This window comes from Pelophylax lessonae (genome assembly GCF_965119305.1).
Source record: "Pelophylax lessonae genome assembly, chromosome: 5".
NCBI classification, from domain to species: domain Eukaryota; kingdom Metazoa; phylum Chordata; class Amphibia; order Anura; family Ranidae; genus Pelophylax; species Pelophylax lessonae.
Genome location: NC_138772.1, coordinates 430,400,321 through 430,423,606, shown reverse-complemented (window position 1 = coordinate 430,423,606; position 23,286 = coordinate 430,400,321). Strand labels below are relative to the sequence as shown.

General features: G+C 39.8%; 1 protein-coding gene across 2 annotated transcripts in view; it reads right to left on the bottom strand.

The window, feature by feature from the left end:
* Window positions 1-848: 848 nt before the first annotated feature.
* UBXN2B (UBX domain protein 2B) overlaps window positions 849-23,286 on the bottom strand; it is an 85,886-nt gene continuing 63,448 nt past the window's right edge. For both annotated transcript variants that reach the window (XM_082259326.1, XM_082259327.1), the window contains 6 exons: window positions 20,495-20,618; window positions 19,883-19,975; window positions 16,423-16,532; window positions 9,607-9,744; window positions 8,126-8,287; window positions 849-1,357 (listed from right to left, as the gene is read on the bottom strand). In XM_082259326.1, coding sequence (XP_082115452.1) covers window positions 1,195-1,357; window positions 8,126-8,287; window positions 9,607-9,744; window positions 16,423-16,532; window positions 19,883-19,975; window positions 20,495-20,618 — 790 coding nt within the window. In that variant the 3' untranslated portion in view covers window positions 849-1,194. The remainder of the gene's footprint in view (window positions 1,358-8,125; window positions 8,288-9,606; window positions 9,745-16,422; window positions 16,533-19,882; window positions 19,976-20,494; window positions 20,619-23,286) is intronic.

Below are 23,286 nucleotides of genomic sequence, written 5' to 3'. Positions count from 1 at the left end.
TTAAAGGTGTAGAAATATGACCCATGGTATATGACCTCTTGCCCTGTACTGTACAATTATAATAAATAAAATTACATTAAATATAGATTTTATTTTAAAACAGTGTATCGAATAAAAGTTTCAAACAAAATTTAGGAAAAGGAGTCCTAGTTATGAAAACATAATCTGGCTGAACAAAGGACAGAAGAATCCAATCAGTCCAATCTAAATTCATAAAGACAGCATGTTACCTACTTTAGTCCCAGTTCCATTTTAAAACAGCGCTGGGACAGCACTGGCAACATGTGTTTTAAACACATTCTTGCTGCTATACTGGCCGCAAGTGTGTTTACATTTGTAAAACTGACTGTTGGCTTTCATGTGGAAGTGATACCAGTGGCTTTAATAGACCCCAGATGTCTCAAAAAAAAAAACTGTCACCTATATGTTATTACATAGTTGGCTGTTGGTCCCTATGTGAGAACAATAAAAGTTATGTAAAAAACAAAAAAAAAAAAAAAAGAAGATTTAAAACATTTAGATAGATACATAAAAAAAAAAAAATTGAAAAAAAGCATATAAAATTTTTTTTTGGGGCCCCACAGACACGAAAACACATGCACTGTGACCCCTACGTATGAAAATGGCGATTGCCCTAAATGTTACATATCGCCACGCACATCAGATTGAGAGCAATCATTTTAGCACCAGAGCTTGTGTGTAATGACCTGTAGGGGCTTTTGAAGTGTCGCTTTTGCAAAATATAGGGTAATGAAAGTTTTCCGCCATTTCTAAGATGGACACAATTTTAAGGCTTGAAATGCTTGAAATAGTGGCTCCAGGACTAAAGGGGTTAAGCTGCCAGGAAATAAGTGCTTCTACTGACAATACTGAAAAATAAAGAAACACCATCTAGAGTGTCCAGAATGAACTGTATACCTGTCTCCTGGAACCTGTCCAGATCTGCATTAAAATGCAGTGATCTCAAACAGGAGTAACACACTATACACCTCATCAAGTTTAGCAGGACCTTCTGAAATGCAACTTGCTATCAAAACAAATGATAAAATTGCAATCAAATTTCTAGAGACCAACAAAATACAAAAATCAAATGCATAAATGGAACAGTCACATGAGTCTGAGTTGGCTTTTACTGGTCGGAGGCTGTGAAGGGCACTTTATATTTCTTCAGCTATAGCTCATGAACAAACATCATTATTTTATTATCTGAAGAAGCACAGTGTTCAGTAGATCAGCTTCTTCCAGCGTCTGGTTCTCATCTGTCAGTTCTGTGTTTGGAAAAGTGGTGACCAAAGTAAAGTCAGTGTGTGCAAATTCTGATCGAGACTGCGTAATATACTGGCGCACATCCATGATCCTGGAAGAAATCAGATAAAGAAAATAGGATTTTTTTTACTCAATATAATATCTTTTTCTTGGAGTCCATTGAGGGACATAAATCATATACTGTCCACGACGTCCAAAAGCAGTCAAAATAATGGGTGGGCAACAGCAAACGAAACATTAACAGGCCCATGAACAACAAAAAACAGAACTGTGAACTGCCTGCAGCTCATTAAGCCACCTGAAGGACCTTACACATCAAGGTGGCATCAGATGGGACCTAAACATGCTCCTGGTAAAACTTGGAAAACATATGAACAGAAGACTACAGGGTCGCAGCCTTGAGAAAGAGTAGCTCAATCCCAAAGAGCCCAAGAGGCATTTACAGATCTAGTTAGAACATGTTTGATGGGAAACAGTGGCATCTCACTCTTGAGACCATAAGCTTTGAGTTTCTGTCTGAGCCACTGATTGGTGCGGAGAGTGAAATGCTGGTCCAGACAGAAGATCTTAAGAGCCTGCAGGGTGTCTTGCCATGTGTTTTATCAAGTGAGAGAGTCCAATCCACTTAGGCTAATCTAGAGCTATGAGGACAATTGGAATGCCCTCCATCTTGATCCTGCAAAGAAAGGCTAGAAAGGAGTTTTAGAAGAGGAAAAGCACAGGATAAGGATGTACTGATCCCAGAGCCACTAAAGCATCCATTGTTTCTGCTAGAGGACCCTGCACCTGGATAGGAACCTATAGTTTGTTATTGAACCTGAAAGCAAAGAGGTGTGGTGTAAAAATCACTCTCCTAGGTGCAAAATCTGCTGGCTGAGGAAGTCTGCCTGTCAATTGCCTACACCTGTGATATAAATGGCGAGCAAGGCTGTAGCCTAAAGTTCTGCCCAGGACAGGATCCACTTTACCTCTCTTACCACAGCAAGACTTCTGGTTTCTTCCTGGTGATTGATATTAGCCACTGCTGTAGTGTTTGGCTAAATCGGGATTAAATGGGGACCATCCAGCTGGGAGGTCATGTTTCAGAGACAACCAAAATCACCTGAAGTATCGGAATATTGATCTGGGGATGAGATTCCTCCAAAGTCCTAATTCCCTGCATCAACAGGGTGACAGGGTCTCCTCCCCAGCTCGACAGGATGGCACCCCACACAAAGGAACATTTATAGGAAAGAAAGTAAGGAATTCTCCACCTCCACAGTCAGATTCCTGAAACATCAAGCCTGGGACAACCTATTCTTCCAGTGCCAGACAAACTAGTCTGTTTAAGGACAGCAATGACTTGTCCCACGACGACAGTAAATTGTGTCAAAGGGGTCTGGAGTGACACTGGGCAAATGGGACTGCCTCAAAGGAGGCTATTCTCAGCCCCAGAACTTTCATGCAAAAGTTAAGAGTGAGGCGACTCCTAGACTGAGGAGTATGAGACTTGGAAAAAAGAGTTTGGAGTAGAATTATTAGACCCATATATTCCAAGCAATGAGTTAGTTCCAGAGCAGATTTTTAAAGGTTCAGGGTTTAACTAAACTTCTGTAAGGTCAGGGTTATGCTGTCTGACAGAATGTGACTGTTCCCCGAGTAGAAGATTGTCTAGATACCCCACAATGGAAATGCCTCAAGAGCGTGGTAAGACTAGTACTGGAGCAAACACTTTAGTGAATACCCAGGTTTCAGAAGATAGGATTAATTAAAGACTGGAAATGCATAAGAAAAATGGGGACATACAGGTAGGAGTCCTTAATGTCCATAGAGGCTAGAAAGTCTCCTTAATGGAGGGAGGCTATGACAAACCTGGTGGATTCTTTGCTGAATTCCTGGGCCCAAATGAAGTGCTTTGAGATGCAAGAGGGAAACTGTTCTGACACAAGGACTGCAGTGAGACACTGATCCAGAAAACACATTAGGGCTACCTGGAGATTTGCTGATCTGTGCGGTGTAACCAGGAGGTTGCAAATGATGAACTGGAGAGCTTGTAGCCCCTTGAAACCATGTCCTGCACCCAAGCATTTGACATGCAGGATGCCTAAGTGTTCACAAAAGCTAATGGACATCTTCCCACTTTTCTAAAGTGGGGACGTGCTCTCATGCTGAAGATGATTTTCTGCAGGTTTGGGATACTTGTAACCTTAAACCTTAACATGTAAGGTTTGCAGATGGACTGGAGACCAGAGTCTGAACAGGAATCTGAGGCAGTGGAGTAAAGAAAAGGACCTTTCTTTTTTGGTCGGTTAGCACTTGTCTTGCAGTACAGAGGCCCTCACTTTAGATTTCTGCCAGGACGCGATCTGCATGGAATTTGCATTATCTCCCACTGCTAGCATAGGTTTTCTCCTTGTACTCCACACTTGACTAGGCTAGGTTCACTTTTTTTTCCTCTAAATTCCAGCTTCCCTCTGTATCAATATACCATTAATTAACCTCTTTTGTAGAAAAGAAAAAGCTTCCTATTTGTCCTAGATTAGGAATTACCTCAGTCTTCTGTTAAAAACTCCTCCATTAGCCCTCCTGAATTTGGTATTCAGGATGGAAGAACCAGTAGAAGGAAGCAGTTCACCAGCTGATCGCATTAACACACACCCTGCACCTGTCCTCCCCCTCCTCCAGGAGAGTGCTCCTGCCTACCTGTGCAGGTTCATGCTTTTACAATGCAATCACTTTTTTTACTGAATACACAGCCATCAATTTCTCTCTCTCTCTCCTTCATCTTGCATAGATCGTTCATTTGGCAGAGTATGCAGGAGCTGAGCAACCAGATAACAGCCTATGTTGAGCAGAGCTGTAGTGTTAAAAACGGGAGAAGTTTTTCCCTGGAAGTCTGTAAAGCTCACCATAAACTATACAATCTGAATTGTACAATATCCTTTAGATATAACATCAACTATGTAGTGCAAAGAATAAAAGAGACAGCAATGGGGCACCAATCTAAGTGCAGCAAGGTGGAGAGGTGGGTACAGCACACAATAACTGGAAACTCACAGCATGCGGATGATCTCATGCATTGCAGTCATTGTTGCATCTGCAGCTGGGAGGAGGAGGCATCCAGGATCCCAAGAAGAACCGGCTGCTGCAAGGAGTGGAGTGTGGTAGCTGGGATGACCAGGTAGCCTCAGGACACATGCTGCTTCCTGTCCTGAGGCTGCAGCAGCAGCTCCATCTTGGGACCCTGAATGTCTCCTCCTCCCAGCTGCAGATGCACCAAAGGCTGTAATGCATGAGATCATCCAAATACCGTGAGTTGCCAATTATTCTGTGCTGTATCCACCTCTCCACCTTGCTGCACTTAGATTAGTGCCCATTTGCTGTCTCTCTTAGCTACTGCAGGTGCCATCCAGACCATATCCAGTGAATCCATTGTGACAGTTTCCATGGTGTCCTTCCCAGCTGGGAATATTTTTGAAAACCATGATAAGCATAATTTGTATTGCTTTGTGTGTTGCTAATTGTTTTCCATTAATAACTGTTTACACACCCATTACACTTAAGCCTAGTACACCTGGGCCGAATTTCGGCCGGTTCAATAAAAAACTGGATGACATTTGGCATTGGTAGGGGCAGCCGGCACGAGGTCTTGATGGTCTTAGGAGCTCTAAAGAATCTTAGACTGGGGACAACACTTGTGGAGGCAACAGGCTTATTCTCTAGTTTTAAAATGGTGCATACGGAATCAATAACGGCTGAAGTGGTCTTGTTACTTTTGGGAGTGATAGCAGAAGACTGTAACTCTTCAGAGGCAGGTACGTCCGTCAGGGACTGGAGAGACTCAGCTTCAGAGATAATTTCAGTAAAAAATGGCTCAAAAGGCCGCTAAAGCAGATGAAATGGAAAGTCTGTGGCAGGCATCAAAGAAGTGTGATTCAGAAAGAGTCTATGGTCCTAATGGCTGAGAGGCCACTAAAGCAGATCAAATGGAGCATCTGTGGCCTCTGCGGTAAGAGTCAGTAAACATCTGGCATAGACTCCAGCAGAGGACAAACCTCAGCCATATTAGTAGGTATGCTGCAAGGAGCACCAGAGTCCTTAGTGGAGTGTAAGCTGTAGGCACATGTAACAGCAGGACTGCCCCCCATGTCTAGAATTGTAAAAATTGCACCTGCGAGGCACAAAGGGAACAAGGTACAAGGCAAAGCCTCAGGTACTCACAAACCAAAACCACTGGATGCAGGTGTAGGGTCAGTCGGCCAGAGATGATCAAGTCACTAAATCAGAGTTCCACATGCCTCATTCAAGCAGGAACAGCAGCAGGAAAATGCCAACTCAATGCTGAATGGTGGGAAAGACAGTGCGAGTGACACTCCACCTTACCAAGTAAATGATGTCAGTGAACAATTCCTCTACGTTAATCCCATTTGTGGTAAAATTGGTAAAAAGCTAAAAGTTTGAAGGCTCTCAGCAGTCGAAATAATGAGTTGGCTCCCAATGCTTAGACCAAATGGCCTACTCACAAAGTGAGTCTTGAGAGACAGAGCAAGCTCTGAGACAATGCAATGGCTCTGGGTTTGAAATGCACTCTGTGCCACTTCCTAGTAGCCCTGCAACAGCCCAGTCCAGAGGGTTTAGGTATAGCACTACAAAGCTAGCCTGAGGAAAGGCAGGTCTGCATAGCTACTATATAGAGACCAGCACGAGCAGCAATGTAGTGAGGAATCTGGATTGAAGAAAATCAAAGAAAAAATCCTAGTAAAAACATAGTTAGACTTTTAAAGGCGGAGCTTAAAAAAAAAAAAAAAGACATCCATCCTCCTAGGGTACTATCAAAAAACTAGTGGGAGAGGTTATCCTGGGCCAGCCTAAAATGTTTTTGTTTGCCAGTTTCCAATCATCCTGTATGCAGTAACCGATAGTATATGACTGTGTCCCTTAATGGACAAGAAAGAAATACATTTTATAAGTGGGAAAAAAAAATGCATTTTATAAATGTAAGACAAACCTGCTGCAAATAAGAAAAAATGGCACCTGCATTAATCTGTAGCCTACTTATATTACTACTGTTCCTGTAAGATAGGGGTCTCCAAACTTTAATGTAAAATGCTTTCCTGTAAACAAATTACATTTTATTGCAGATAATTGTCAAATAATGCTGCCATTATTGCTGTGTAAGATGTGTTACTAATGGAGGATGTCAGTTCTATTTTTTTCATATTTCCACAGTATGGGTTTAGATCACCCTAAATAGCTACAAATGGGTCTATGTGGCAGACAGCTTCTATAGTGTAGTCTGATTAATACAGTGCATCCGGAAAGTATTCACATGTTGTTATGTTACAGCCTTATTACAAAATGTATTCAATTCAATATTTTCCTTAAAATTCTACAAACAATACCCCATAATGACAATGTGAAAGAAGTTTACTTGAAATCTTAGTAAATGTATTAAATATAAAAAACAAAAAAATCACATGTACATAAGTATTTACAGCCTTTGCCATGACACTCAAAATTGAGCTCAGGTGCATCCTGTTTTCACTGATCATCCTGGTGATGTTTCTGCAACTTTATTGGAGTCCACCTGTGGTAAATTCAGTTGATTTGACATGATTTAGAAAGGCACAAGCCTGTCTATATAAAGTCCCACAGTTAACAGTGCATGTCAGAGCACAAACCAAGCCATGAAGTCCAAGAAATTGTCTGTAGACCTCCATGACAGGATTGTATTGAGGCACAGATGTGGGGAAGGGTACAGAAAAATGTCTGCAGCATTGAAGGTCCCAATGAGCACAGTAGCCTCTGTTATCCATAAATGGAAGAAGTTTGACATCACCAGGTCTCTTCCTAGAGTGGGGCGGTGGCAAAACTCAGTGATCGTGGAGAAGGGCCTTAGTCAAGAAGGTGACCAAGAACTTGATGGTCACTCTGACAGAGCTCCAGCATTTCTTTGTGGAAAGAGGAGAACCTTCCAGAAGAACATCTATCCCTGCAGCACTCCACCAATCAGGCCTGTATGGTAGAGTGGCCAGACGGAAGTCACTCCTTAGTAAAAGGCACGATAGCCCGCCTGGAGTTTGCCAAAAGGCACCTGAAGAACTCTGAACATGAGAAATAAAATTCTCTGGTCTGATGAAACAAAGATTGAACTCTTTGGTCTAAATGGCAAGTGTCATGTATGGAGTAACCCAGGCAATGCTTCTCACCTGGAGAAAATACCATCTCTACAGTAAAGCATGGTGGTGGCAGCATCATGCTGTGGGGATGTTTTTCAGTGTCAGGAACTGGGAGACTAGTCAGGATCAAGGGAAAGAGCTTGTCATCCTTGAGATGACTGTTTGGGTTCTACTGCTGGTTTCCCTCGCCACCCTCAACTCCTAATCATCCCCACACATCACCCGACACCCGTAACTCATTTCTGCTGGGTTGTAGTGGATCCCCTTACCTCTCTTATTGTATATAGTTAGGTGAAAAAACTCTTATCATTCAATAAATGTTCATGGTTTTGAAAAAAGACAGAAAGTTACATCTTTGACACTGTCCAATTATGTGCGATACGGGGGGGTTCACAGAGCATGTTGCAGACAAATCATTTTCCGGCACAGATATAACATGCTCGCTGTGATCATTAGATTTTATATTAAATTACAAGAAATATATTGGTTAACAAGAGAAATTGAGGACCAATGGGCAGATGATTTGTAAAATAACGTAAACCTTTTTTTTCACCTAACTATATACAATTCAGCAAAAACATTTTAATTTGAGGCTATGCTATGCTTATTGAGTTACAGAAAAAAATCATGAACATTACAGATTGCTAACACATTAGTTCTGGATCTGTACATCATTTTTGCGTGCATCTAGTAACAGTTACCTATGGCTGAGATTAAATCTTTGGATTAGACGAGTCCCATCAGCCAGTCTGATCTGAATTTTTGTTGTTGGCACATGTTCATCAAGTTCAACTTCAGCATTTAAAAATGGCTTGTGTTCTTCTTCCGGGGATGAAGGTGTACTTATTATTTCAGGTGTTAAGCTATAAGAGTACAAAACAAGAACAGTGTCAAGTTTTTTTAAGCTAACGCAGGACTTTGAGCAAGCAGCTAAATACATGGGTGAAATACATATATAGTATATGAACTGTTTGCAAAACATTATCTTTATAATTATAAAATAATGTAGAACTAAGGCCTCTTGCACACTGCAGCTTAAAAAAGTTCAGTACAGCTTATTTTTTACTGTTCTTAAATGTAGCCTTAAATGCAGCCTAATGTTTACAATGTTACAAGCGCTGCTTATTTTTGAGTAAAAAAAAAAATAGAAAAATCTGCGTTCCCGGTCAGTATTTTGTGCCGGTACGTGCAAATGTGCGTAAACGTGCATATGAGCATAAATATTAACTATTTTGCCTAGAAATGTATTGTACACGTAAATGCGTGCATAAATACGCACGAATACATGCAAAAAAAAATGCCTGAAATTACGTGCAGAAATGTTGATGCTCAAACATCAGTACCATGTGCAAGAGGTCTAAAGGCAAAGGTAAGGGCTATAACAGGAGTCTATTTTTTTTGCAATGTGCCCCATTGGGGAGATTTACCTTCATTTCACATCCCATAGCCAAAACAGGAAATGAGGGAAAATCTCTCTAAAGTGAGGGAATCAATGACTGTTACCAGAACTATTATCCCCACTAGAAAATTTCCCATTGATTACTGTTTGGGGATGTTCCTTCTCTTACACTCTTGGTGATAACAGTACTATAAACATGACAAATGGAGATGGAGAAACTCCCTTGTGGGGGCACAGGCAGTAAAAACAGCCTGAAAGGTGTTGTAATCCCTCTTGGAAAGTGTTGTCTTTAGTTATACTGTATGCTAATTATATTGTAAAAAGGTTTTACGTTATTTACTGTATATCAAATATGGGTTTTCAATGCTATAGCAAAATGAGTGATTAGTATCCTGGTGCTTAATGCAAGGCCCTCTGCATGCAGCCTGGCTATTAGGAACCATATAGGCAGCAGGGTGTTGAGCATTGAAACACTGTCTGTGTTCCACCACCCAGCATTGAAAAAGGGACTGTACTGTTCTGTGAGTTATCTTTTCATACAGTAAATTCCTGGCCTGAGCGAATAGAGCGGTATGTGAGCGTGTGATCAGGTAAGTGATCTGGGGGGGGGTAACTCTTACTGCCATTACCACCAAAAAAAAAATGCAACAAGACTGACATTTTTGGGTGTTGAGACGTGAAAATGTGCTGCTATTGTGCTGCCATCTGGAAGTGTTATAGTTTTCAAGTCGACCGTCACTGAATTAGTAGGCTAATAAAACACAAAACAGGCTACATGTGTACCTTCCAAGTTTTTTCCCCTCACCACTGAAGGCTTTGAAATGTAATCTTGGCTTAATATATTCTTGGTCTTGATGGTCTTTCATATCTAAGCTGACTTGGCGACTATGAACCAAGTGCTGGAGTTCCACTGGGATTTCCCTGAAACAAAACAGTATTTAAACAATCTTTCAGCTCAAATATCATTTGCATTTTTATACCTAAACAGCGATGTCAAAGTCCCCTGGGGAATGGCCACTTTTCATCTTCAACTGTAATCACTCAATCAATATTATTTTGTAATTATTTCTGTGAACAGTCTGTGATTAGATCTCTCATGTTATTTGTCAATATGTATCATGTATACTAATCATCAAATTTAACACCTAGTTACCAATCTCCTGTCCCTGTAAAACAAAATTATTAAAACCCGCGCTAAAAGAGCATAACTAGATATGAATAAAAAGGTGTAAGTCCTGAAGCTGCTACTCACTAGGTAAAAGACCAGAATTACTAAAATCAATCAAAAGGCAGCGCTAACAGGTATATAAATATATATGATGTGAATATTAATAAATAAATCCATGCTTAATGTAATCAAAAATTATAAAATTCATACAAAATAAAGTGCATAATGTGATCAATAAATATAGAATTCATATATATTAAAGTGCATAAGTAAAGTGCAATCATAAATTGTCCATAGTGCAACCATATGCAGTAGTGCAAAAATATTAAATTTAAGTGCAGTCCAAAAATGGTTCCCTTGAATGGAACTAAGGTGCTCAAGTGATCCACATAAGTGCCCAGGTGCTCTCAGGAAGGAAACCCCCTATGGGGATGCACTCACCAAATCAAGGATAAAAACAAGCCTTAAGCTGAGGCATTGTCCCCTGGACAGATGGATGGATCCAGCACAGCCTCTAGGATATCTCTATAATGGCTCCTCTCCACTTTCAAATCAAGGATCAATGATTACATTAAGCACGGATTTATTTATTAATATTCACATCATATATATTTATATACCTGTTAGCGCTGCCTTTTGATTGATTTTAATCTAAGTCCCTGTTCACACTGGCATTAGAAAAAGGCTTTTGGGGCACGTTTTTGCAGCTCCCCCAATGCCTAGCAGAGCAGCCTACAATGGATAATATGGACAGTAAACAGAGCTTCACGTCGCTGTGTGACAAAAGCGGAGCTACATGTCAAGTCTGGAAGGGGTTTAAGCCTTTCAGATCCATCCATTTAAGCCTGCAGTATTTTGGGTAATGGTAAGCGCAAAGGCAACAACCCAGTCCAATAAAGTTTATTGGTAAAAGTAAATTTTACCATAAGTAAGTCCAAAACACTTAGGGCAAGCTGATCCAAGAGATGTAGCTGTGTTGGTAAAATGGAAAGAAGCAGAAAAGAAGAAAAGCGCCTCAAAGTGTAGTATGTACACTAAACATTTATTGAAACTCTAAATAGGGCTACTCACACAAGTGTTAAAATCATAGGCTCATCTGTTATGAACAGGGATTTATGTGTATGAACGCATGGATCCCTCTTCATGACAGATGAGCCTGTGATGAGCTTATGTGTGAGTAGCGCTATTTAGGGGTTCAATACATTTTTTCTGTTCATACTACATTTAGAGGCACTTTTCATCTTTTCTGCTTTGTGCCTGGAGCATTTACAGCTCATTTACAGGACATTTATAGCGTGTTTGACAAGCGGTTATCAAATATCAATTAGGTGGAAAAAAACTCTAATCCCCTTAATAAAATATCACTTGGAGGGTGACTGGAGTACATTTTGTATACACTTTAAACTCATCAAAAAAGCATGTTCATGCTATAGGCCTCCTAAAGGCTATAGGTGTCAGCATTAGAATTTTTGGCAAGTGTGAATGTAGCCTAAGTGCTATGTGTTATGAGAGTACATTTCCTCGTGTGGTTTCCATGGCAAAGCCTACTAGTTTTAAAAATGATTTTTATGTGAGTAAAAGCATAATTTGAAATTATCCTTATTCTCCCCCTCACTTCTGTTGGCTTGGAACAAACAGTGCAAGTTTGTTGCAGTCACGTGCACAAATCCCATAGTCCATCTCAGGGGAAAGCAAGAGAGGGTATTCTTCAACATAGAGTGGGACCTTCAAGAACAAAAAGTAGCCTCTCTCTAAATGGAAGTCAGATCACAGCAGCAATAAAAAAAAAAAGAAGAAGAATTTTGAGACTTGGGGGAGGCAGAGAACAATAAAAAATTTACTTTTTTGACTTAACCACTTTACCACTAGAGCATTTTGCGGTCTTACATCTGAGCCACTTTTTGCGATTCGGCGCTGTGCGACTTTAACTGACAATTGCGCGGTCGTGCGACGCCATACCCAAACAAAATTTACGTCCTTTTTTTCCCACAAACAGAGCTTTCTTTTGGTGGTATTTGATCACCTGTGCGATTTTTACTTTTTGCGCTATAAACAAAAAAAGAGCGTAAATTTTGAAAAAACAACAATATTTTTCACATTTTTTTATATGAAATTCCCCCAAAAAATATGTAAAAATCAAAATTTTTTTACATTTTTGGCCAATTTGTTTTCTGCTACCTATGTTTGGTAAAAAAATTCACAATAAGTGTATTTTGATTGGTTTGCGCAAAAGTTATTGCGTTTACTAACAAAGGGAAAGATTTCTATCATTTTTTTTTTTTTTTTTTTAACGCGTAATGGCGGCGATCTGCGATTTTTTTGCGGGACTGCGACATTGCGGCGGACAGATCGGACCCTTGACTGACATTTTTGACACTTTTGGGGGTACCAGTGACATTACTGCAGTAATCAGTGCTATATATATGCACTGTTACTGTAAAAATGACACTGGCAGGGAAGGGGTTAATTTTATTGGAGAGGGAGGGGTTAATGTATGCCTGGTGCTTACTGACGTGTGTGGGGGGAGGTGACTGTGTGAGCCAGGGACAGATCGGAGTGTTCAGCTATGCTGAACACTCCGATCTGTCACTCCCTGTCACTTGGGAGATCCGCCCGCTTGTGTTTACACAGGCGGGCGGAGCTCCACACTAGATCCCCGACGATCGGGGCAGAGCAGCGGCGATCGCCGCTGCTCCTCCCCTGGCCCGACTCCCGCTGTGACTGAATACAGCGGGAGCGAGCCTCCGGCGGCGCGAGCGCCGCCCACAAGGGGGAGTGTCTGACGACGTAGGTCTACGTCGTCAGACAATAACGAGCCACTTTGCCGCAGTAGTACTACGGTACTCAGTGGCAAAGTGGTTAATATATACTTGAATAAAATGCTCTCTTTTTAAACGAATGTTTTAGTTTCACTTTAAACATCAAGATTTTGCAATTAAAAGATGACTATCACAAAAAATGGTATGTTATAACGGACTTACCCCTGAAGAAAGGGAATGGAATCTTCCTGAAATGTGTTGCTACCAGCTGTCAGCTGTCCAGATATGGGTATGTTATCATGCAGTTGGAGCCTACAAGCCAAGACTGCTACTCATTGGCCAAAAACATAGGGGTTGATTGAATAAAAATGTTGAGTGCATCAGCTTCAGTTTTTTTTGTCAAATCTTAATAGAACAAGCTGAGGTTAGAAGTTGATTGGTTTCTATGCACAGCTGCACTTGATTTTGCACTCTCTAGTTTTAGTAAATCAAACCCCAGTGTCTGACATTGTATTCAAAATACATCTGTCTTATTGCAGAGGATTGGAACCGTTAGGCATAATGGACTGCCTGCTACCCACAGTGCATCCCGAAAGTATTCACAGAGCTTTACTTTTACCACATTTTGTTATGTTACAGCCTTATTCCAAAATGGAATAAATTCATTATTTTCCTCAAAATCCTACAAAAAATACCCCATAATAACAATATGAAAGAAGTTTGTTTCAAATCTTTGCAAATTCATTAAAAAGACTTAAAGGTGGGAAGACAATGTAATAGAGCAGCACGAAATGCCAGCAGAATGCTTGGATGTATAGGGAGAGGTATAAGCAGTAGAAAGAGAGAAGTGCTTATGCCGCTGTACAGAACACTGGTGAGACCTCACTTGGAGTATTGTGCGCAGTACTGGAGGCCATATCTCCAGAAGGATATAGATACTCTAGAGAGAGTTCAGAGAAGAGCTACTAAACTAGTACATGGATTGCAGGAAAAAACTTACCAGGAAAGGATAAAGGACCTTAACATGTATAGCTTGGAAGAAAGAAGAGACAGAGGGGATATGATAGAAACATTTAAATACATAAAGGGAATCAACTCGGTAAAGGAGGAGAGCATATTTAAAAGAAGAAAAACTACCACAAGAGGACACTGTTTTAAATTAGAGGGGCAAAGGTTTAAAAGTAATATGAGGAAGTATTACTTTACTGAGAGAGTAGTGGATGCATGGAATAACCTTCCTGCAGAAGTGGTAGCTGCAAATACAGTGAAGGAGTTTAAGCATGCATGGGATAGGCATAAGGCTATCCTTCATATAAGATAGGGCCAGGGACTATTCATAGGATTCAGATATATTGGGCAGACTAGATGGGCCAAATGGTTCTTATCTGCCGACACATTCTATGTTTCTATGTTTCTAAAAATAAAAAACGGAAAAAAAAAAATCACATGTACATAAGTATTCACAGTCTTTGCTCAATACTTTGTTGAAGCACATTTGGCACCAATTACAGTCTCGAGTTTTTTGAGTGTGATGCTACAAGCTTGGCACACCTTTTTTGGGCAGTTTCTCCCATTCTTCTTTGCAGGACCTCTCATGGTCTCATGGACTAGTCAGAATGCAGCAATGTACAAAGACCTCCTTGATGAAAACCTGCTCCAGAGCGCTCTGGACCTCAAACTGGGGCGAAGGTTCATCTTCCAACAGGACAATGACCCTAAGCACACAGCCAAGATAACAAAGGAGTGGCTACGGGACAACTCTCTGTATGTTCTTGAGTGGCCCAGCCAGAGCCCAGACTTGAAATCAATTGAACATCTCTGGGGAGATCTGAAAATAGCTGTGCACTGATGCTCCCCCTCCAACCTGATAGAGCATGAAAGGTTCTGCAAAGAAGAGAAGAGAAACTGCCCAAAAAAGGTGTGCCAAACTTGTAGCGTCATACTCAGAAAAATCGAGGCTGTAATTGGTGCCCAAGGTGCTTCAACAAAGTATTGAGCAAAGGCTAAGAATACCTATGTACATTTGATTTTTTTTTTGTTTTTTATTTTTTAATAAATTTGCAAAGATTTTAAACATACTTCTTTCTCATTGTCATTATGGGGTATTGTTTGTATAATTTTGAGGAAAATAATGAATGTAATCTATTTTGGAATAAGGCTGTAACATAACAAAATGTGGCAAAAATGAAGCGCTGTGAATACTTTCCGGATGCACTGTATATTTACATTTGTCTATCAATGGTGGTATGAAGATTAAGGCAGTAACTTTACTTTTGTGCACCACTGGAGCATTTGGTATAGTATTCTGTAATTAGAGGCTTTTGTTTCAAATTAGAAATTAAGACTCTATTTGTGGATTACCTGCAAAATTTTTATTAGTGGAATATACTTTTTGTTTTTTAATTTTATATTTTTTTATTTTGAGGATGAAACTTTTCTGATGCAAATATCATTTTTATTATAGGTTCTGGCAGTTTGTTTTCTCATTGCATGGCTGTATATAATAAATATAGGATATTTTATATTGGATTGCATTAAAATTAGGATTTACATCCTTACTAATTATGTGAGTGCTGTTGTAAGTTTTTATTGTTATGTAATTTAGACCTTTTGGCAATTAAGGAAACTACTTTTATCCACAACTGCTCCATAAGTATTTAAAGTGATTGTAAAGTCTATTTTTGTAAATAAAATAATAAAAGTTATGCTTACCGGTTCTGTGAAATAGTATTAGAGCCGGTTCACATTAGCACGACTTGTCAGCCTGACAAGTCGCGCTCCCTCGCGGTCCATTGACCGCTACAGGACCCGTTCTAATAGGAGCGACACAAGTCGCTCCGACTTAGAAAAAGGGTCCTGTACTATTTCGGGGCGACCTCGGAGCGACTTGCATAGACTTCCATTATGTGAAGTCCCTGCAATTCGCTCCGAAGTCGTGGTGCAATGTAATGCACAAGTCGCCCTCGAAGTAGTAAGGAGTCGTGTCGCCTCAGTGTGAACCGGCTCTCACACTATTACACAGAGCAATCCCTAACCTCCTCTGCTGGGGTCCCCTGTCAGTGATCTTGGCTCTTCCTTGTCTTTGTCTGCCCCCATAGCAAGCAATCTGCTATGGGGACAGACATGTGGCTCAGGAATGAGCCGAGCTGTGTGTGTTCAGAGACACACACACTGCAGCTTGGCCACCGCTCCCTGCTCACTGGACTTGACTGACAGCAGCAGCAGCCAATGGCAAAGTCTGAGAATTCCAAGAACAGAAGGACAGAAGACCTACAGCCAAGCACAGCGTTGGATCAATACAGGAGTCAGGTAATCCTTGGGGGGGGGGGGGGGGGGGGGACACACACTGTGCAAGATTTTTTTACCTTGATGTAAAGAATGCGTTACGGTAAAAAACCTTTAGACTTTAGATCCACCTTAATATTTTTTTAGAATAATAGAAACTGAGAAAACACAGAATCATGTTATAAAGGCTGTAAATCTGCCAAACAACCTGCTGAATCTGGTTACAATAGATTCCATAAAATCATATCACAGATACCCTTAACAGACTTTCTAACTTAAGCACAGCTGCAATATTTCATTAATGTTACCTGTAGAATGGAGCTCTACTTTAAATAATGTAACCAGCTGTATACAACTACATTTCCACATAATTGTAAAAAATATTACCCTTTCTTAATGGATTCCAGAAACTGGGCGTTTACTGGATCTGTATAAGGTCTCAGCTCTCCATCGTCTAAACTGAACCCATTACTCCAGAGTTTAAGCAATATTTGAACCTGCCAAAATAAAGCTGATTAAATTCACCAATGTCATTAAAGGCATATTATTTATACATGTGGTAAGCTAAAGACCAGGCTCAGACTACAGATTAACTGTATATAATAAAGTACAGTATACTAAAACACCTCAATTATCTCTTCATCATATAGAAAAAAAAATTAAACACAAATGATGCAGCTTTGTATTTGCTTTTGTGGATTTTTGGACTTTTGCTGTTAGCTTCAGCAGAACTATGGTAAAGGTCATGGACAATCGGTAGCGCTGGCATCAGAGGAGATAGGGATTACCACGGACACAGAGAAATGCCCTTGAAATGGTCAGTCAGCCTTGACATGACAATCAGTGACGCAGCTAAATGATAACAGTTATATGTAGAGAGTCAAACTAAAAAGTCTCAAGGTAAAACATGATGACACCGACTCTACACCACTGTAATCACAAAATGTCACAATAAAGCATAAAGTAGCTAGTGTTAAAGCCCAAGGTGACAGTTTTCACATTTTAAACGTGTAATATTTCACCTGTACCTTTTTAAAACCTACTTTCCACAATCCATTAAATACTGCTTCCTGCTATTCCCTCCCACCCATTTTTTTTTCATTTAAAGTTTTATTTTGCACCCCAGAAAAACAATACAATTCCAGTATTGATAGAGGGTACAATATTTATGAACTGTTACACAAATATATAATAAAATGAAACCATAAGCAAAGTGCAAAACATGAGGGATGATGCCAGAGCAGCAACCAAGAATTTCAGTACTCTGGAAGAAAATGCAACAGTGTGGAACAATAGGCTCAGCCCAAGGCTGATGTACAAGAAATTTTTTTTAATGAAAAAAGGAAAAACATGACATCACTGAGGTTAGATGACAAGCAAGCAAGAGTGAAAAGGAAATGAGAATGAACAGGTTCTATAGGAAATAACTTTGGGGGGGGGGGGGGGGGGGTTGGGTACGCATGCACAGTGTCACAGTTGCTCATCTAGGGCGTCCCTAAGGGTGTTGTAGGCCTGTGAGTACTGGAAATCCTCCCACCCAATTTTAATGCTTGACATGGCTTTTAACACATACAAGGAGCAACTGGATGTGCAGAAACAAATGGTAGCTGGAATCACCCCAACCTAATTATAACTGCCAATCATGCACAGTGCCAGATACCAGCTTTAATTCACTTTATGCACAGGTAAATTTAAAATCAGAGAAAACTGAGGATACAGAATAATTTCAGGAATTAAATGATATAAATATATGATAGGTTTATCTAAAAAAAAAAAAAAAAGTGTATGTGTGCTTGGGAAATGTTTTTTTAAAAATAGGGGCCACATATGGTTTCTGCTCTACCACGGCATATTGCAGCTGGCAGGGCTCAAATCTAGGACCACAGCAGACCTACTAGGAACATGGTTTCTACCTGCTTTGGTTTAATAAACTGCAAAAGCAGGAAGACAGCACTCCTGCCCTTATATCTGATAAGCAGACTCACTGAACACTATTAGTGAAGTGCAGAAGTACAGTGAGGGGAAAAAAGTATTTGATCCTCTGCTGATTTTGTATGTTTGCCCCCTGATAAATAAATCATCAGTCTATAATTTTAATGGTAAGTTTATTATAACAGTGAGAGACAGAATAACAACGAAAATATCCAGAAAAACGCATTTCAAAAAAGTTATAAATTTCATTTTAATAAATGAAAAAAGTATTTGATCCCCTATAAATCAGCAAGATTTCTGGCTCCCAGGTTTCTTCTATACAGGTAACAATCTGAGATTAGGAGCACTCTCTTAAAGGGAGTGCTCCTAATCTCAGCTTGTTACCTGTATAAAAGACACCTGTCCACAAAAGCAATCAATCAAACAGATTCCAATCTCTCCACCATGGCCAAGAGCAAAGAGGCTTCCAAGGATGTCAGGGACAAGATTGTAGACCTACACAAGGCTGGAATGGGCTACAAAACCATTGCCAAGCAGCTTGGTGAGAGGGTGACAACAGTTGGTGTGATTATTCACAAACAGAAGAAACACAAAATAACTGTCTATCTCTCTCGGTCTGGGGCTCCATGCAAGATCTCACCTCATGGAGTTTCAATGATCATAAGAAAGGTAAGGAATCAGCCCAGAACTACACAGGAGAATGTTGTCAATGATCTCAAGGCAGCTGGGACCATAGTCAACAAGAAAACAATTGGTAACACACTACGCCATGAAGGACTGAAATTCTGCAGCGCCCGCAAGGTGCCCCTGCTCAAGAAAGCACATGTAAAGGCCCGACTGAAGTTTGCTAATGAACCTGAATGATTCAGAGGAGAACTGGGTGAAAGTGTTGTGGTCAGATGAGACCAAAATCAAGCTCTTTGGCATCAACTCAACTCATCATGTTTAGAGGAGGAGAAATGCTGCTTATGACCACATGAACACCATCCCCACCGTCAAACATGGAGGTGGAAACATTATGCTTTGGGGGTGTTTCTCTGCTAAGGGGACAGGACAACTTCAATGCACCAAAGGGACGATGGACGGGGCCATGTATCGTCAAATCTTGGGTAAGAACCTCCTTCCCCCAGCCAGGGCATTGAAAATGGGTAGTGGATGGGTATTCCAGCATAACAATGATCCAAAACACAGGGCCAAGGCAACAAAGAAGTTGCTAAAGAAGAAGCACATTAGGGTCCTGGAGTTGCCTAGCCAGTCTCCAGACCTTAATCCCATTGAAAATTGCTTGAAAGGAGCTGATGGTTTGAGCTACAAAACGTCAGCCTTGAAACCTTAATGGCTTGGAGAGGATCTGCAAAGAGGAGTGGGATAAAGTCCCTACTGAGATGTGTTCAAACCTGGTGGCTAACTACAACAAACATCCGACCTTTGTGATTGCCAACAAGGGTTTTGCCACCAACTACTAAGTCATGTTTTAGGAAGGGGTCATGAACTAATTTCACTCATTAAAATGCAAATCAATTTATAACTTTTTTGAAATGTGTTTTTCTGGATATTTTTGTTGTCATTCTGTCTCTCACTGTTAAAATAAACCTACCATTAAAATTATGATTGAAATGACTGATCATTTCTCTGTCAGTGTACAAAATTACCAGGGGAGCAAATACTTTTTTCCCTCACTGTAGAAGCACTCAACCAGAGTTACATGCTGAAAGATCTGATTTATACTTGCACATTATTCTTGTGGTCTAGTAAACCTTTCCAGATAATAATGTAAGGTCCTGGATCTTCCTGCAGACTACGCAGCATTTAGGTAATAGAGACTGGTTGCAGGTCCCCCTTCCCTCAGCCTGTGATAGTAGCAGCAACACACTCATAATGTCAACCAAACGACAGATATGAAGGACACTCTTACATCTGGTCCTCCGGGAAAAAGCTCATCATCTCTTATATATTCAGACTGCTTTATGGCTGAATCACCCAGTTTATAACCACCTCCAGTAAATGACTAGAAACACAAAAAGAAACAAGAAATACATACCGTATTTTACAAAGTTAATGCATAGTTTACTATTAGTATAGTTATATTAAATACAATTATTCATACTGTATAATCTGAAAATAATGGCTAATATACAATATATAACATATCTTTCTCTATTTTTGTTTGCTCTGTTGTAAGACAAATTAGCATACTATCATAGAAATTCCCCTATATTTGGTCTGCATAGGGCCTCCGATAAGGAGGTAGCACTGGTCCTCCTGTACTGGGCCTGGCAGCAGAGGAATTGGATGTGGGCAAAAGAGGGGGTCATCAGTGCAGCAGGCGGGGAATTACAGGGACGATCCGATGTTTCTCTGCAGCAGCTGAAAGTCTGCTTCTCCTCCTTTCCCTCCCGCAGGCTTTCAGCTGCTGCATGCAGGGAGAGACACACAGGGGATTGGTTCCTATTTCTCTTTTTTGTCTGAAAGTTCAGTAAAATGCTTCTTAAAAACCCAGGCAATAGATATGCACAGAAGAGCTTACCTTAGCTTTAAGGACATTATTTTCTAAAGATTTGCTGACTTCATCTGCAGTCATAGCTCCGTGTTCTTTTGCTTCTTTAAAAAGCTCATTCACAATTTTCCCAGGGGAATGGAGCCTAGAAATGCTATAAATCCTATTGATTATTATCAACTTACATGAAAGTAAGAACAATGTACAATATTTTATTATTATTAATCAGCGCAATACCGTATCTAAAAAATATAAACCACACAATAGCCTCTACCCCAATATTAGTGCACAACTGCAAAAATTATTATTAATTATTAAATTGCTGTCCGTATTAAAAAGTGCTTTCACTTCATTCCAATAGATATAACTGTAATAAAAATACAGCGCAATCTCAACTCATCTGTGAATAACCAACATTGTTTCTACACAAAAAGATCTTTAAGTATCGTAAGTAAGGATCGATACAAAGTGACTAAATACAAAAAACTCCAAGAAAAATAAATATACAATGTATGTATTACATCATATTCAAAGTAAAAAAAAGTCTCCAGTGATATTCAATCGATCCAAAAAATAAACAAACAAATGAATCCTGCCTCCTCTGTGAGGGATAATAAATGTAATCAGTTCAAAGGATCAACGGATAATCCTACCACCTCTGTGTGAGATAATCAACTCAAAAACAGGTGCTCAAAAAGACTCCACCACCAGTGATTCCTAGCAGCTCACATTCAGCTTTGGCTCCTGTTTCACAAGACTCAAAGAACACTGTTCCCCATTAGGGATGGTCAAACTCTGAATGGATGTCAAACTTTTCCCAGAAGTCTGCCTAAGATACAAGTCAGATTTCAGGCATCCCCTGCAACAAAAATGTAATTTTTGGTGAGATACTCCCAATAGGAGCACGTCTAAAGGGATGCAGGCCCAGCAGCTTCCCTCATTAGAGCCCTGCAGCAGCCACAGTTGATAGATAATTATCCCCCTGATCTAGGGGATTTATTAATATGTTTCTACTTGAATTGTACTTGCACTATCGATGTGGCCACAATTTCTGTATTTTATACTGCAAATTGTTTTGTACAGTTGAAAAATTTCCTATAAACGAAAACAAAACATGCGGTTTTGGACTATTTTTGGCTGAAAAATCCACCCATCACATTGAGCAAGTGTCCACAAGGGTTGGTGGTGGAGCATATCAAGACTGAAGCATGCACCTATACTATTAAGTTTTCAAATGTCGATGGATAATCTTTCATTTTTGTTTTAAATGCACATTTTTGTTGTGTAAGTACATATACAGTGCATAATATATTCAGACCTCCGTCAATTTTTTTAAAAATTTTGTTATGTTGTAGCCTGATACTACAGTTGTTTAAATTCATTTTCTCTTTCTCATTAATCTACACTCAGTACTCCATAATAACAACGTGAAAATAGAATTTTAAAAATGTTTACAAAATGTATGAAAAAATTAAATACTGAAATATCACATTGGTTTTAAATATTCAGACCCTTTGCAGCAACACTTGACATTTAGCTCAGATCCCTCCCCAATTTCTCAAATAGAGCTTCCTTTTGGTGGTATTTAAACACCACTCTATTATTTTTTGCTATATAAACAAAAAGAAAAAGAAGAAAAAAAAAAAGAAGATATTTTCTACTTTCTGTTATAAAACGCATCCAATAAAATCAAATTTCTTCATAAATTTTGGCCAAAATGTATTCTGCTCCATGTCTTTGGTAAAAAAAAGATCCCAATAAGTGTATATTAATTGGTTTGTGTGAAAGGTATTGCGTCTACAAATGATGGTATATCAATTTGAAAATTGATCAATGGTGTACTGAGGCCCTTAAAATGCTAGGACAGCGCAAATACCCCCCAAATTACCCCTTTTTGAAAGTAGACAGTCTAAAGTATTTAGTAAGAGGCATGGCAATGTTTCTGAAGTTGTTACAGGAGCACCCCTAACCCAAAACTGGCTGGATGATGTACAGGTACGAGAGCCAGCCTGGCCGTGCCGCCCGCACGCAATAAATGTACTGTATTGTATTACGGGAGATCCAGAAGCTGTTAAAGACCACAATGATGTACGGTACTAATCTAGGACTAACACCAGTTTTTTTGTAAGCCACAATAACATTAAAGGCTGTGAACTGCTAGATGGACAAGGTGTCTTTGCTTCTTGTTCAAATGCAGTAAGGATACATTATACTATTCCCTAACATACAATTGTTAAAGCTGAACTCCAGGTATAAAATTGAATACACAATTTGAAATACATATGCATTAACAAATTCATTTTCAAATTACTAACTTAATGAAGCCAGCTGTTTGATTCTGGCACCGTCTTAGGCTAGCTTAGCCATGTTAATATAAGCAGTACAACTTTATAACCAAGCCACCTCCCCTGCCTATGAAAGGACAATGGATGAGAAACATTGGGAGGTCACAACCCACTTATATTATACTGGAAGGAAACTCCAGAAGTTTAATTAAGACCCAATTAACACCGGTGTGACTTGTCATGCGATTTTGGACAGTTTATTAAATCACATGATCAGTTGCACCCTATTTGGGCCTATGGAACTGTTTCATTCAGTGCACCGATTTTGATATAGTTCCTGCACTAATTTTGGTGATTTCATGTGTGACTTGCATAAATATCTGTGCATGAAGTCTCACAGATGTTGGCAAGCCGCACATGAAATCTCACTGACAGGCGGCTTTGAAATTGCACTGAAGTAGCGCGATTTCAAATCTGCATTCAGTGTGAACCGGGGCTAAAAGTGACTGAGGTAACAGTATCTATTTAAAATAGTTA